Source organism: Calonectris borealis, chromosome 7 (assembly GCF_964195595.1).
Source record: "Calonectris borealis chromosome 7, bCalBor7.hap1.2, whole genome shotgun sequence".
Lineage (NCBI taxonomy): Eukaryota > Metazoa > Chordata > Aves > Procellariiformes > Procellariidae > Calonectris > Calonectris borealis.
The window spans coordinates 44049802-44065126 of NC_134318.1; the positions used below are offsets into that span (position 1 = coordinate 44049802).

A 15325-nucleotide genomic window follows, 5' to 3' on the forward strand; every position below is an offset into this window, starting at 1 on the left:
GCGGCCTGGCCTGGCCTGGCCCGGCCTGGCGGGGCGGGCGGCCGCCTGCCCGTTGCCGCGGAGACGCGAGGCAGCGGCCGAGCGGCGCCTCCAACGGCCCGCACCCCCGCGGCGGCCCGGCCTGGTCCGAAGAGCCGGTCGCGGTCCTCCTGCGGGCGGGCGGCGGTGCGGAGCCAGCCTCGGCGGGCCGTGAGGGGGCCGGGGCTGCGCCTGCGTGCGGTGCGGTGCCCGCGGCGGGGCATCACGGGGACGGGGAGAACCCGCAGGCAGCGCGGCGGCCGCCCTCGCCGGCAGGAGCTGCCTCCGCAGGGCTGCCGCTGCCAGGGCGTCCCCGCTGCCGCCGGGGCACCCCGCGTCTCGGGGCGCGGGCCCGCGTCCGCTCGCCTCCCGTCTGGAGAGCCGAAGCACAGGGCGCCCTCGGGCGAGGTTCGCCAGAGCGGTGTGCGTGCCGGGCAGGCAGAGCCGGGCCTGCAGGTAAAACGGAGCGCAGCTGAGCGCCTTAGCGGGGCCCTAGCACCCGCCAAGATCAGTGGAAATTAGAAAGACTGCCACACAGAGAATGTTCTCGTCTTCGCCTCGGTCTGTGGCACGGAGAGGGTCGCACGCCGGCCCTCGGGTCGCGGGGGCCAGGGAGACCCTCCCGGGAGCGCAGGCGGGCGGAGGAGCTGTAGGTTTGCTGCTCGCTGGAGGGGAGGGCAGCCCTCGCTCCCCGGGAGCGAGTGCCGTAGAGCCGGCGCCTGCCGGCGGCTCCGTGCCGAGCCCTGGGGAAGGGAGGGCGGGGGACGCCGCGGCGCCCGGGGAGGTCTGCGCTCCGCTGCAGGCCGAGCAGCTGAGGCCCCTGCGGCACCCGCCTCCTTGGAGAGGAGCTGGGAAAGCCCCCCCAGCCCCGCCACGCTCCTCCAGCGAGGTACCGCAGGAAGGGGCGAGTGCCCGTGTAAGACCTAGTAGACAGGGGAGGAGGAGGCACTGATGAGATAAGACCAAGAGGGCAGCCAGGAGAGTTGGCAGGACAGTATGCTGTCAGAAGAGAGATTATTTACTGCGTATATGTGCGTCAGTGTTTCTGCCAAGCCTACATATGACGTCGTGGGGGCGGAAATAGCCACAAGGGCCGATTGGTGATTTTTAATATTTACTATGCCTTTAAATACACATTATGATAAATTCTACCATTATTATAAGCGTCTATATATAAAGAACAATTTGACTTTTATATCATACAAAGAACACATAGCACTGGGGATAATCTGCAAATTAATAATATAAAAAACAAACTTGCTTTGTGTATGTTCTCTTTCCCAAATGCATTGTTTTTCTCAGCTCATTACCTGCCTTCAGCTGAACAGTTTGAATTACTGAGTTGGTATTCCAAGCTTGCTGACAAATGGATGACAACTACTCCAAAGAGTTTAACAGCAGCGGAGATAATTTTGGAGATGAACATCTCAAAAAGAGAAATTCATCTGGTTCTAATTCATCAGAAGTGATCAGGAAAGCTGTTGAACAGTGTCTGTTGTCATCTTCAAGTACTCTTGATATCAGCAGAAAAAATATTAAGCATCTTACTGAGGAAATACATAGACTGCCCTGCATAAAGGTGAGTAAATTGTTACGAGTAGTTCTGATACCCTTGGCTTAAGTATAGCACAGAGCAGTTAAGGGCTCATTGCTTTGTCAGACCAGTGGAAAAGCTACAGATTCTTAGCTATGATCTTTAATCCCTGTTTTTTTTAAAGAAAAAGTCCTTAATTAAATCACTTCCATGTGAAATTAGAGTTATGTATCCTTTAATCCCCTTTAACAGTGTTCTTTCTATAAAAGCATAGAGCAGTTCACAGTTTTCACGTTCGACATTTTGCATGCCAAGGAACGGCCCCTCTCTTTCTGGTTTGAAACATGTTTGTGTTTTTCTTTGGTAGTACTTTCATCTGGAAGGAAATGTCATATCAACGATTCCTGAGGATTTATTTCAAAAGCTGCCACATCTTGTTTGGCTGGATCTCCGGAATAACAAGATTAAAGCTCTTCCCCCTGGAATCGGTTATCACAGGTAAGATCATTGGTCATACAGATAACTTAATAACAATTGTATTTGTCTTCTATTTGCCTTACTGTAATTTCATTGTAACAGTCAGGCTTTTATATGCTTTTGCATTTGGCGTTGACCTCAGTGCAGGAGAGTGGTAAATAAGGTTAATTTTGTTTACTAAAACTCAGATGAACTGAAAGGTCCAATTAATATTACACAGTGAATTTCTAAACTCTTAACTTTAGAAATGTAAGACCTGTTAGTCTTTTCACGTAGGTTTTGCACCATTTTCATTTTATTGACTGTAGGTGACTATTTTCAGTGTTGTAGGTGGGGTGAAAACGGGGACCTACAGTTACAAACATCATGTCACTCCTAACTGACAATGAAGGACAGTTTAGTCAACGAACATTACCCATTAATCTGGTTTTGGTGGTTGTCTGACACGGTATTAACTGTTGGAAGGATTAATTGGCTGTCACTGACTGGGAGTGTGCAATACACCGTATTGCTGTGATCCTGAGAAGTGCTGACGTTGGCATGATTGCCAAAACTAACTTCTCACAATTTTTTTTAATGTTCTTGGACGATTCCTTGCTTCTCGCTCCAGAAGTGGAGGAGCACAAATCACAACATATGGTAATTTACAGGAACAAAGAAATGGCTTTGTTACTGGAAGGAAAAAAAGACCAGCACTGGACAGTTTACTGGTGGTTGTGGTTCTAAAAGAAATCTCTCTGTGAAGAGTGAGTAAGGAGGAAAAGGAGGCGACCCTTGAACAGTATATGCTACAGAATTTTCCAAATAAAAAAAAACACCACAATTTCATGGCATCTTGTGATTGAAACAAGGTGCTTAAAGATATTTTAAGATCACTTGTTTGTAAATCATTATATATTCAACTTGTGATTAGAAAAATACAGTAAATGAAGTTTATGCCTCTAAAAAATAGCTGGAAAATGTCAAGTTTAATGATGTCTTCAAATCTTTTAAATACAGCTTTCATAAATTATTTTTAAACTGGACAGGACTGATAGTATTTTAATATGGTTTGTAAATTATATGATCATCATTGCACGAGTGGTTGAAATCCTTTGAGATTAAGACATTCTCTGTGTGCATCTTCCTCGAAAATAATGTGTCAGTCATTAGTTCCTACATGTATTATGCTTTATCTTGTTTGTATTTTTCCACTGACTTCAAACAGCAGCTCAGCTTTTAGAAAATGCTCATTAGAAATATTCACCGAATATTACTTAGCTTTCTCAACATTATTATAGTTTCATTTTATCCTTATTACATGTTGGAGCATAAGATATATTTTAAGATGTTTGGAAATTCTCTGGGTATCCTTTTCTAGAAGCAGCCGAAAGTGTCATTTTTATCAAAAGAGACTCACTGAAACATGGTGCTGGTTTGGAGCCTGATCGATTGACCATTCGAGTTGTTCATGAGTCTTTTCACTGATTTTAATAGATATTCTGATAAGAATTTCTCCAGGTCAAACAATACCGTCGCCTCAGTTGTGGAAATGGTGTCTAGCCTGGCGTGCAGGGCGGGAAAGTACCACTCTAAGGCTTTCCTCTCTAGAAATCTCTGCGAGATCTGGATGTTCGGCTGGGCAGGGATCAGCCAAGGGCATGTCCCACATCACTGTTGCTGCAGAGGTTGCATTCAGGCCGGCGCTGGCGAGAACGAGCATTTGCCATGGCGCAGGGCCTGAGCTCTCCATGCACAGGGCCATAAACGCCGAGGGGTTCTGAGGCAGCGGGATCGCCCCGGTGTACGGTGGTGCCTCAAACTGCGGGCGAATTCGGCTTTCAGAGTCTGGAATCTTCTGTCACTTTCACTACGGTTTTTTGCTTTGAACAAAATTCAGTACTCCACATCAAAAATGCGAACATGAATACAGTGCTTTCATTTTTTGACTGAATTGAAATGTCTTAAAATATTGCCACAAATGTTAATCCGGTGTTGAGCAGCTGCCAAAATGTTTGGTTTGTTTTTCTTTCCTACAGGTAAAGAAATATTATAACAGAAACTAGCAAGCTTTCTTCTTGTTTGTTTTGTTGAATTTTAACAGTAAACAAGTCAAATTGCAACACTAGTAAATAAAAACCCATTAACTTTTCTGTTAGGATGATATTTCATGTTTGGTATGGACAGCACCTTGTCTGTAGAATATCGTTTGATCTGATATGTTGCTGGATATTGAAAGCTATTTGAAAGAATGCTATTAAAATGGCAAAATGAAGCAGTCAAAAATTAGGAAATAGGTAAAGTATGGTTTCTGTATAGTCTCCCATTTCATAGGGTGTCAGCGGCTGTGTGCTACAAGGGGAAAAAGAGACAACCTCCCTGCATTTGGATGAAGTGTTCCTGTATCCCAAACACGCAGTAGCCCAGAGGTTCCCATGAGAGACGCTCCAAACAACAGTGTGTACAGCAACTCCGGGCATTTTACTTGCTAAACAATACCGATTGTTTTCTGAGCGCAGTCATACTGACATTTTTTCAGAAGCTTAGGATTTGTCTAAAGTTAGCAGATTTTCAGCTCTGTCAAAAAAAATTATCTTTATGTGACATAAATGCCAGAAATGTTGTATGTGACCTATGTCAACCTTCTAGGCTGCTTCCAAGAAGAGGAACACTAGAGCTTTTCAAAAAAAAAGTTGACGAAATTAAATACAAATAGGGCATATTTCCTTCTAATCTCATTATCAAAAATGGCTGAGCAATTTTAGCTCAAATTTAGCCTGAGGAATGCACTCAACCCAAACAGTTGAAGCTCAGCAAAATTATAAACAACTGAAAATGATGTGTTTATAATTGGAACAGTCAGTATCAGACTTTAAAGTGATAAGCAGGCTTTGCAAAGAAAGATCAGATACTAAATACTGAAGTAGTATACAATAAATGGACATAAATGCAAACTTCAGATTGTCATACGAGAAAGCTTTAGGGTGTTTTATTTTCCAGCACGGATATTGGCGATGGACAAGTGTGGATTTGCTTTGTGGAGTCCTTTCTGTAGTAGGAAACAAAAGCAAGAAAAAAATTAAGAAGGAAAAATATTCTTGTGTTTCTATTTAATTAAATGAACTTTGCACTTACAGTTGCTACTATTTTCTGTTTTATTGAAAAGGCAATTGAAAACTCTGCTTTTAGAAAGGAATCCTATAAAAGAACTACCCACAGAGCTTGGTAAGTACTCACTTCTTTTTTTTGAAGGTATCATAGACATATTTTGGCCTATAGTGTTTATTCTGTGGTTAGACTTTAAAATACTTTGTTGTAAATTAAATTCTTTAGATAAATAAACGTGCTATGAGAGGGGGAAGTTTACTTATTTATAATGATTCTCTTCATTGATAGATTCTCTTCATTGATAAGAGGGGAAAATTCTGTAGTGTTCTAATCAGAAATGTTCAATATTGTTTCTCTGACTAAGGCTGAAGTAAAAAAACATGTCTCGAATGTCAGACATTTCACGTATCTGCATAGTAAGACACAAATAACTACATGTGATTAGAGCTGAGAACTTCTACAGCAGTTTCTTATACTTAAGGCTGTCTTTACAGTTTGTAAATTCATTTTACTAACTCTTTCTGCATTAGCAGTTACTACTTTGGAATAACAAATATTTCCAAATCAAATGTTCCTAAGGAAAACAGGTTGCATGCATTCCTGGGATGTTCCACCTGGGACTCCTTAGGCTCTTGGAGTCCTCACAGCATAAGTGTTGAGGGTTTTTTTTTTTATCCCTGTTTGTTATCTGAACTGTAGGGCTCCTTGCTGTAGTACCGGGAGATTAACCTCCAAAGCTGCATCTGGAGTCTGGGCTTGTGTCACCAAAACAAATGGCTTGAACTGAAGATGGCCAGGCAGTTAGGCCTAGCTTCCTTCTGCTTACACAGCTGATGTTCAGACTGAACTTCAGCATACATTTTGCAGCTGCCTATGATAGACCATGCTGGCTCCTGTGCTTCATTGAACCTCATTATATTTGTTTCCACTTTCCAGTACTCTCTACATACAGTATCTTACCTGCCTCTGTCCCTGAGATGATGTCTCTGCTAGTAAATAACATGTGCCCAGGAATATCCCCAAGTCCTGAGGCCAGCTGTTCCTATACAATTACGCTGTCTTGGCCCCAAACAGGGTGGCAGCATGCAGCACTCCTGTGGAGTGGATCTGGAGCATCTTAGTTTCCTGGCCTTACGCAGGAATTGCCTGGGAGAGGCCTGGCTGGTACAGGCAGATGTGTGTCAAGGACCAATACAACCCTTTAGTGGTACAGACAGTTGTTATCTGAGGCCCGAGAACATTCCCTAGCACTATTAAGTTTTCTGTTACTTTAATAAAGCTTTGCTATTCATACTTAATGCTGTGCAAGTGTGGTCCCTCCTGCTCCTTGGGCAATGCATTAAGAAAGCAACCAGACTCAGCAGTAAATAGCGTTACATCACCACCATTCTAACCCTGTATATTTGCCCAGATTTTGGCAGAAAATTGCTGATGCAATACTGACCCTCTTGCTTTCCACCTAGTAGTTATTCTGGGGCAGGCTGGACTGGTCCCTTTTTGAGGCTTCTGGCACCAGAGTCTTCCACGCAGACCTGGTAATCTTCAGCTCTCTAGGGCTCTGCTTTCTTCAGGCCAGCTACCCATGGGCTTCGGGCCAGCTCATCATCTCAGGTCAGGCCAGATTCCCCCCTGGCCTTTCTGAGCTCTGTGCTGAAGTCATTCACAACCAACGTGCTGGAGGGTGCAGGCGTGCTGTGCCCTGGCTGACCCGATGGCGTCTTCATACGTGCATAGGGAAGAAGAAACCCAACTGACCCCTGCGGTTCAGATGCTGTTCACTCAGACACAATTCACACGCGCTACCAGCTCTGCTGTACTAGTTAGCTTTTAGTTTTGCATCCCGAAGCAGGGCTTATTCCTGTGGAGTCTATCTCCTAGAAGAATTATTTGAAGTAGAGCTTTGAACAGGGGACCAAAGCATGTAAGAGTGCAGGAAAGTGGCCTCAAACTGGAGTTGGACTTGGTGACCTCTGCAGTCCTGCTGTTGCCCATCTGGCTGCTGGAGAGGAATGGCTGGTAGCCCAGGCAGGGGAATGACAAAGGGCATCGGTTGTTCTGTTCCTGCTTCACACGAGGCAGCCTCTTCCTGGAAGAACTCTGCTCTTTCCACCCCGAGCTGAGTGGTGACTGAATCAAAAAAATACTATTTGCTGATTGAAACATACTTGTGTTCCTCAAAGTAGAATGGGCCACTGGTATGCTCACCTTTCTGCAGCAAAACTTGTTTTATGCAATGCTGTTTTCTGGACAGATCCTAGATCAGGAAACTCTTCTACTGTAATACTTCAATCGTTACAGGTTTCCCAGATTGGTATTGAGACGAGGGAATTCCTACCATATGTGGCACTTACCTGTTTCCCCTGGCTCTGTGGATGAAAGGTACCAAAAAAAGGACGCCAGCATTCCTGCTGTGTTGGAGGTTTTGTTCAAGCCACAGCAATTGGAAAAGAGCGCTGCAGGATTTTCAGGGCGGGTTTTGCTGGGCAGCAGCGCAGGGATGGCAGATGGCCGGAGGCATTTGTAGAGGCTGGCAGCAGCCAGGCTTCCCAAAGCTGTGTATGTGCAGTGATAGCCTGGCTGAGTAGGGGTGGCCCAAGCCAGGCCCGTCCGCTCTGCCAGCTCTCCTAGCAGAACTTTCAGCATCATTTGCCTTAATCACTTGCAGGCATCCACTTCGGTGTTTCTAACAGTCACAAGGATCCTGGGTAAGGCTGGCAGGATTGTTGTGCTGGGGTGATGCTGTCCTACCATATGCCTTACTTTGGATGAGCTTTCCCTTGGCAGAGCGTGTGTGTCCATGGCATTGCCACCTAGCAGTCATATATACCACAATTGCTACTATGTAATACATATACATGCACACATGATTTGCGGAACCGTACTCCCTCTGCCCCACAGCAACTGAGCTACTTCAGACTTGACTCATTACGTAGTGGACAGTGTGAGACTTGGACTGGCACAGTGATTTGAACCTTAACTAGAGGATGGTAGATGTAATGCAAGGATTTGCCTTAATCCAGGTTACCAAAGGCTTCTTATTTCTCTGTGGTGGAGCTGTGCTTGTCAAGACTTTCAAGTCCCCTGTAGGTCCCAGGCAGCCTGCATCGCAGGCTTCTCCAGTCACAGGGACCCGAGGAGATTACCAACCAGTCTGCCTGGTAAGCTGGTAGAAAACCTGGGAATTGTGCCTGTGGCATAGTGAGGGGTTGTCAAAATCTAGTATATTTTTACAAAACACTCCTGTTTTGACAAGACAGCTTTTTCTGACAAAACCATGTTTCATGAGCTAATTCCCAGCCCACTTTTCCTCCTACCGTTCCCTATTGCTCTCTTGTCTGTACACTTGCCATCATAACCACCTATATCAAGAAACAGAGTAGGAGCTCATGCTGACAGCGTCAGCACTAACTTAAGTTTGAGTTACTGTCCTGCAGTGGCCGTTCTGTGATTCTTTGTCTTCTCTTTTCGTAGTAAGTAGAACACCAGTTCTATGATGCATCAATACCAAACAAAAAGTTTGCAATGTAAACTGAGATGAGTTTGGAGGATGATCCATGATAACTTTTATCTCAGCTGTTAGTCTCCATTTCTTACGTGTATTTTTCATCTAGATCTGGAATGAATTTGCAATGTTTGCCTTCATTCATTGAACTATTTTTTGTTTGTGGTGTTTTTGTTTTTTATTAAAAGCTACCTGTTCAGTGAATGAAAAATCTTTGGAAAGGGAGCAGAAGTCTGAATGATAACAAAACAGTTTTGTTATTCACCTGTGGTTGTTCCTAGGGCGTTTATACTGGTTCATCTGATTTGTGTAGAGTTATCCTGTGTTCTGAATTTAATTAGCAAAGATGAAAAATTCATTGCCAGCCAACATGTTTCAAAAAATGATCTCAGACTCTAGTGTACTGTGTGCTAGGTGGGCAGTGTTGTGGGAAACTTGGGATACATGCCTTCAGTTTCCAGGACTACCAGTGGCTTGCTGGAGAAGACAGGAGAGTTACCTGGCTTTGGATAAGTCACCGGACTGCCTATACCTCAGTTTCCTCTGCTGTAAAATGGGGATGACCATACTGTTATAAAACTCTACAAGCCTATTAAAGAAAGCATTGCATAGGAGCTAGGTAATATTATTGCTGCATCTACATGAGTGTTCTCTAGAATAATTTAGGAACAATTCTAAAGCATGAAGAATCTCAGTAGGTGATGCAGTTTTAAATTTAAGTAAATGATTTTGAAAAGGATGCTGAAGGGTATAGTGCCAATTTGCCATCCTCCCAGGCATGCAAGTGAAGTCAGTGCACACTGCCGCATCATGCAGCATGAGCTGTAGCTGCATGTCCTGTGTAACTCCCCCACTACATTCAAATCATGTTCAAACCTGAGTGGTTTACAGCAAGATAAAAAAGAGACTTCACTTTTCCAATACTGGAGTCATCTGTGTGATTCACTTTGATAATTTCTATTTAAAAATAGATTCAATTTCTTCATACTAAACTATTTTAAATCTAATTGTATTCCCAAATAGTTCTTTACAAGGTGCATTTTCAAAGCCATTTCCTCTTAATAATGTAGCTCTTCCATTTCTGCGTTTGTATTTTATGATTATTTGAAGTAATTTTCTAATCTGTGAATCGTGACTGTATCAAAAGGCATTCTGGTAATTGTAGCTCACTTAGCAAACTTTTGTTTTTAGATTGGAGGTTTATTAAATTTACTGTATTCTAACAAACTTCAGCATTCCTTATCATCACTGCCATATTGACCACAATCAATATGATTGTTTAGAGTTGGGAATGCTTGCTTGTTTGACAGCGATACACTCATATGAGCTCTGTGGATATATTTCTTCACAAAACCAACAGCAGTAATTACACAACAGTATATGTAGTCTCTGTGCAATAAACACGGATTTTCAATTTTATGTGCTTTTGTTACTCTAACTTAATTACGTCTACAGCACTGCAGGTCTGTTGTATTTTTAGTTTGTGGTAAAGTAATTCTTCCTTTGCGCTTTTTTTTTGGCCAGTTTGTCTGCCAACATTTCCCTTGATCTGTGGTACCAGGAAGGTAATTCCTCTTTTCTGACCTCTCCTCAGAACTCTTCTCCTTCCGCAAGGTGTTGGCAGGCTGATTCCGCATTGTTCCCTCATAAACTTAACTTACAGTAAAAAAAGAATTTGTCTGTTTTGCAGCCAGAATGTGGCACACATGTGGTGCAGTTAGATTTTCATCTAAATGTTTCCCCAGGGATTTCAACAAATAATTTTTTCAGTCCCATTCCTGTTCAGTTTCTCTAAATTACCTCAGTTGCAATTTGAGCGCAATTTCAGAATAATGATTCAGACAGTTCTGGTTTTCATTCGTTCTCAGTTTGAGTTCAGCTTTAGCAGACTTCAAAGTAATAGTTCTAATTAATATTTGAGAGTTCTAGTTCCAGCTGTGGTCTGTGCAGGGGAAAAAAGTTTAGAATGTTTTTGAGATTTGAGCTGAATTTTCCTTAACTCTCAAGTAAATAACTTCGTTGGTGTTGTGGACGGCAAAACTCAATTTTTCTTACACTACTGATAAGTTACCAGCCGGCTCTGACCCTGTGGCTGATCAAAAAACCAGATAAACAATGAAAAACTGGAATGTAAGTGAAAAGAAGTAAGTTTTAGGTGCATTTGTCCTCCATTTCAGTGAAGTTGGAACAATTCTGCATTCCACAGCAGAATAGAATGTTGCAGTAAATTCCCTGTGTAGCTGTGGTATAGTTTCACATGGAGCAGGTTGTACTTACTGTCTGCTTGATGTGGAGAATCCGTTTCTGCTTGGATCTCAAGTCTCTCTTCCAAGGGAGGGGACCCAGAGGGTCCAGCAGTTGTCCCCATCGTGATGCTTGGAAGAACTCCTTTGCGCTCCCCAGATTCCCGGAGAACCCTAGTACCTACTTCAGCTGCTCATTGCCTTCAGTTGCTGTCATGCTGGTTTTTATTTTTTCTTTTTAAGTGTACTTTCTCAATATTGCTGTAGTTGACATTTCTAGAGAAGTAATGTCAAATGGAACTGTTAATCACATTGTAAAATTTGTTTTGTAACATTCCTTTCAGCTTTAATTACTGGTAATTTAGAACCACATAGCTGTGCTGTTGGTAATATATTTGTCATTTCTGCAAGTAAGGTTTTACAAAAACATTTTAAAAGAGCAAATACACTATTTAATACTGTAATGAGTAAAGCAGATAGACACAGTCAGAATTTTAAGCAGTCAGTCTGTAGAAAGTGAGGCAGATCAGACTGTACAGTTAAGCCGTGAATGGAAATTTAAAGTGTGACTCCAATAATACAATATGAAAAATATATTCTGAAAAATATATTCAGATTGACTGGATTGAGACTGTGTTGTTTTCAATACTGCGCTTCCTACACAGTTATTATAAACCATATGTCAATCTAAAATAAATGTCAGGACAAAACATGACATTACCTTTGTTTTAGAGACTTGGTACATTTGTTTTGAAAGGTTTAACGTATTTCAACTGTTGTGGTTTTGTTTGGATCAAAACTGACTGAAAGTAGTATTTAATTCTGCAAATCTAGTTAGGAAGGCAAAATTGCTAATTTTATTTTACTTCTATGAAATATAATTTATAAATATTTATAAATATAAATAATCAGCATAAATCTGATTTCTGAAATTGATTGTGCGTATTTTGCACTTTGTTCCCATTTCACCAGACAGTAAGCAGAACATGACAGATAACTTCCAGCCTGCTAGTAATCTTTTTACGTGTGCAACTTGTGCTGCATATACTTTTGCTTATGAGACGAGTAGGAGGCTGCGGCAGGCCTGTGAGACACACGAACTCATTAGCCCTTGGGAGGCTAAGGATTTATGTCACTCTCTTGTTTACTGTGGAGGGATGGTGGCCCTTTGTTTTCTTGGGCAAGAATAGCTAATAGCGAGGCTAGGAGTGAGAAGCAATATAGACCCAATGATTTCAGAAGTAGAAAATCAGAACAATGCACTAGAAAGAAAAGAAGGAAAACTTTAAAATCTTTGATTCCTTTCATATTAAAAAAATAATACAGGGTAAAAAATTGATTTATCAACACCACAAATTACACTCATTTATGAGTAAAAGCATAAGATCAGCAGCTAGGGGATTGTACTGGTTAGCTAATGATGTAATAATGGTAATTGTAATAGAAATCGTAAACACAGTAAATACCAGTCATTCACTTTGACTCAACTACTATGTATATCTGAAAACTCGCCCATCTTTCAAAATGTTGAAAGGTTGGGCCCGATGACCTTTCAAGGTCCCTTCCAACCTGGGCTGTTCTATGATGCTGTGTTTGCTAAATTATATCGTTTTCACAGGAAACTTAACTTCATTGACAGCCTTGAATCTGAGACACTGTCCCCTTGAATTTCCACCTAAAGATGTCATACAAAAGGGATTAAAATCCATCCTGTGCTTTCTTCGGGATTCTGGGAATGGAAAGCCTTTCTGTATGGAGCCAGCCACTTCGGGTACGTTGGAGATGTATTTGTGTGCATTTACTGTAAATTGTTTTGAAAAAAGTGTGAACCAAGGAATGCTTTCCGTGTGGGCTTTTTCGCTAATGGGTGTCATCCAGCTTTGCACCTGAAAGGGATATTGCCAGCTAGGATAAATGAGGAAAAAGAAATGCTTCAGTGTTGTGATAAAAAAATCAAACCGTGAATCTTAAACCCGTAAGTGGAGAAGAAGAGGTTGTATTTGTGTAAGAGGAAGTCTTAATTACATGTGATGTAGTTAGAGATGCAGAAGATGAAGTTTCAGCCGAGGCTGTTCTGTAGAATCAGCAGAGAAGAAGCGTGAACAGAAGGTTGGGCCGTTTCATTAAGATGAAAAATGGCTAGTGTATGTGCCAGGCGCTTCACAAGAATAGTAGAGAGGATAGGTATAGAGGTAGATGACATTTTATAGGAGGAATTAAGATATTAGGGAAATGAAAGAGGACACGTAATTAGCAGAAGACTCTGGAAAAAAAAATGGAAATACACTACCTGGCTTACAGAAAAAAGGTGGAGCTGATAAAATTACAGATGGGTCAGCGTAGCTTCTATTTCAGGATATAGTCAGGAGGTCTGCGGTGACGAGCCATGGCTGGTCAGCCAGCTGCAGGCGGATTGCAGAACCAGCTTTCTGCTCACTCTCTGTCGCCAGTCTGCTCGGCCTTTGGCACGAGGCAAGAGGAAAATGAAAATATGTATGGAGGAAATTCCTTCTGTCTGCCTGTGTGTCATGAGGAAGGTGGGGACATAATTATCAAATTTGTAGACAATCTGAAGTACAGACCAACGTCTTAAAAAATTTAGTGCACTATAAATACACTGTAACTAATTTTTACAAGCTGCTTGATATTGTTCATCCACATACTAGAAGCCTGAGAGTGTTTTCATATTGTGTTTGAGCTCACATTCTTCAAAGACAAGCACAATTTGCTCTTTATCACACTTCCTCCTTTTTTCCCCACAGTATTGCAGTCATAAATTTACATTAAGAGGGTAAAATTAAGAAGTTGTCAGCAGAGAGGAAAAGATGCAACATCATTTGCATTGTTTGTGGTTCGATAGATTCCAAAAGTCATTAATAATAGAAATACTGGGCATATTCCCACAGAAAACCTCTTCTCATACTTAAGCTTTCCTGTAATGAAGGCTAATTACTGTGGATACCATTAGTATCAGACTGGAATTGGAGGTGTTAAAATGTGATATCGTTTAAAGGGAACGCAGTAAATTCAGAGTATGAATGTGCCACTTAAAATGCTAAGCTATATGGTGAAATGTAAAAATATCAGCTCAAAATACCATGATACTGAAAATGAAGTCAAAATACTGATGTAAAGATAATGACTTTTTTTAATTCATCTCAATTTCATGTATGGTGTCATTAAAGGAACCATGCGCATTTCCAGAACTTCACGTGATTGTCTTCATGTTTTAAGACCTTGTTTATAATTCTTGGTTTGAGACAAATTATATCCCAGTGGTGTTACTTAATTACCACTATTTACCTTCAAATTTCACCACATTTTAGTGTGACTTGGGAGCGAGCAGTGCATTTTTCTGTATAGACAAGTCTTATCTGCGTTACTAGTGCTTAATGTTAGTATCATTTTTTCCATATTGGTGGACATTTATTTTAGCATGCGTAATATGTAAACATCTGCTTACTTAACATTATAAGTCATCAGGATCTCAAGTGAAGTTATGGACTAAGAATACCGTCTGTATTAGCCTCCTAGCTTGGCTTTTATACTTGCAAGAGAACTTCTTCCTATGCAATCTGCAGATGGATTCACATAACATGTTAGAGAAGTTAAGTGGCTCAGCGGGTTGACAAGTTAAACTGTTTTCCCAGAAGGCCTAAATCAAGGCTTGTTTCAGACCACATTTTGTTAGCTTCACACTGATTTTGATACCTCCTCAAACAAGGATCATGCTAGATAAGAACCATTGTAGGTCAAGAACGAAGTTAACTGGAAGAGGTACGCTAGGAAGCAAGCCCAGCACCTGCCTGCATGAAGTGTTCCTGATACCTGCCTCAAGCCACATCGTATCACAATTAGCGTAAATTCATCATCTGGGAAAATTTACAGTGTCTTCCAGGAAGGAAGCCAGTGATATATCAAAGTAGACCTTTTAAGGTGCAAGACTGCTCTTTTAAATATAGTTTACTGTTTTAGAAGTCCAGTCCTAGTTTAATTTTTAATGTAGTCATAATAATAGAGCTAGAATCCCAAAGTTCTGTTTTTCATGGAATTGCCCATGCTGCAGGAACCAGCACAGGCCATTTCTAAATATTATGGAAGAAAATCACAGATGTCCTCTTCCTAGGAAGGTAATCAATGGCCTGTGGAAGCAGATGAGTTTCATTAAGTGTTTTGGGTTTTTTTTTTTGTTAAATACTAGCATTTTAATATAGGAACATACACTAGTCATTTGACTTATTTTCTGCTGTACCTTCTGCAGAATCTGTCATGTTTGCTGGTGCATCGTGCTACATTTGTTTACAGAGAATACTAAAATGAAAGGGGAAAAAGCTCTTAGCTTCATTTGTGCTTAATGTAGTTGAGGCTAATGTTTGTTTTTCTGGACATAGGCCTAATGCCAAGTGTAGGTGTTCACTTGGTATTTCCATGAACAGCAGAATAACATTTAGAATCGAAATAGGA

General features: G+C 41.7%; 1 protein-coding gene across 1 annotated transcript in view; it reads left to right on the forward strand.

Moving 5' to 3' along the window:
- The first annotated feature begins 226 nt into the window (after positions 1 to 226).
- The window catches only part of LRRC27 (leucine rich repeat containing 27), a 38447-nt gene continuing 23348 nt past the window's right edge, over positions 227 to 15325 (forward strand). The window contains exons 1-5 of the mRNA XM_075155403.1: positions 227 to 474; positions 1321 to 1597; positions 1920 to 2050; positions 5175 to 5233; positions 12480 to 12632. Of these exons, the coding sequence (XP_075011504.1) occupies positions 1385 to 1597; positions 1920 to 2050; positions 5175 to 5233; positions 12480 to 12632 (556 nt within the window). The 5' untranslated portion in view covers positions 227 to 474; positions 1321 to 1384. The remainder of the gene's footprint in view (positions 475 to 1320; positions 1598 to 1919; positions 2051 to 5174; positions 5234 to 12479; positions 12633 to 15325) is intronic.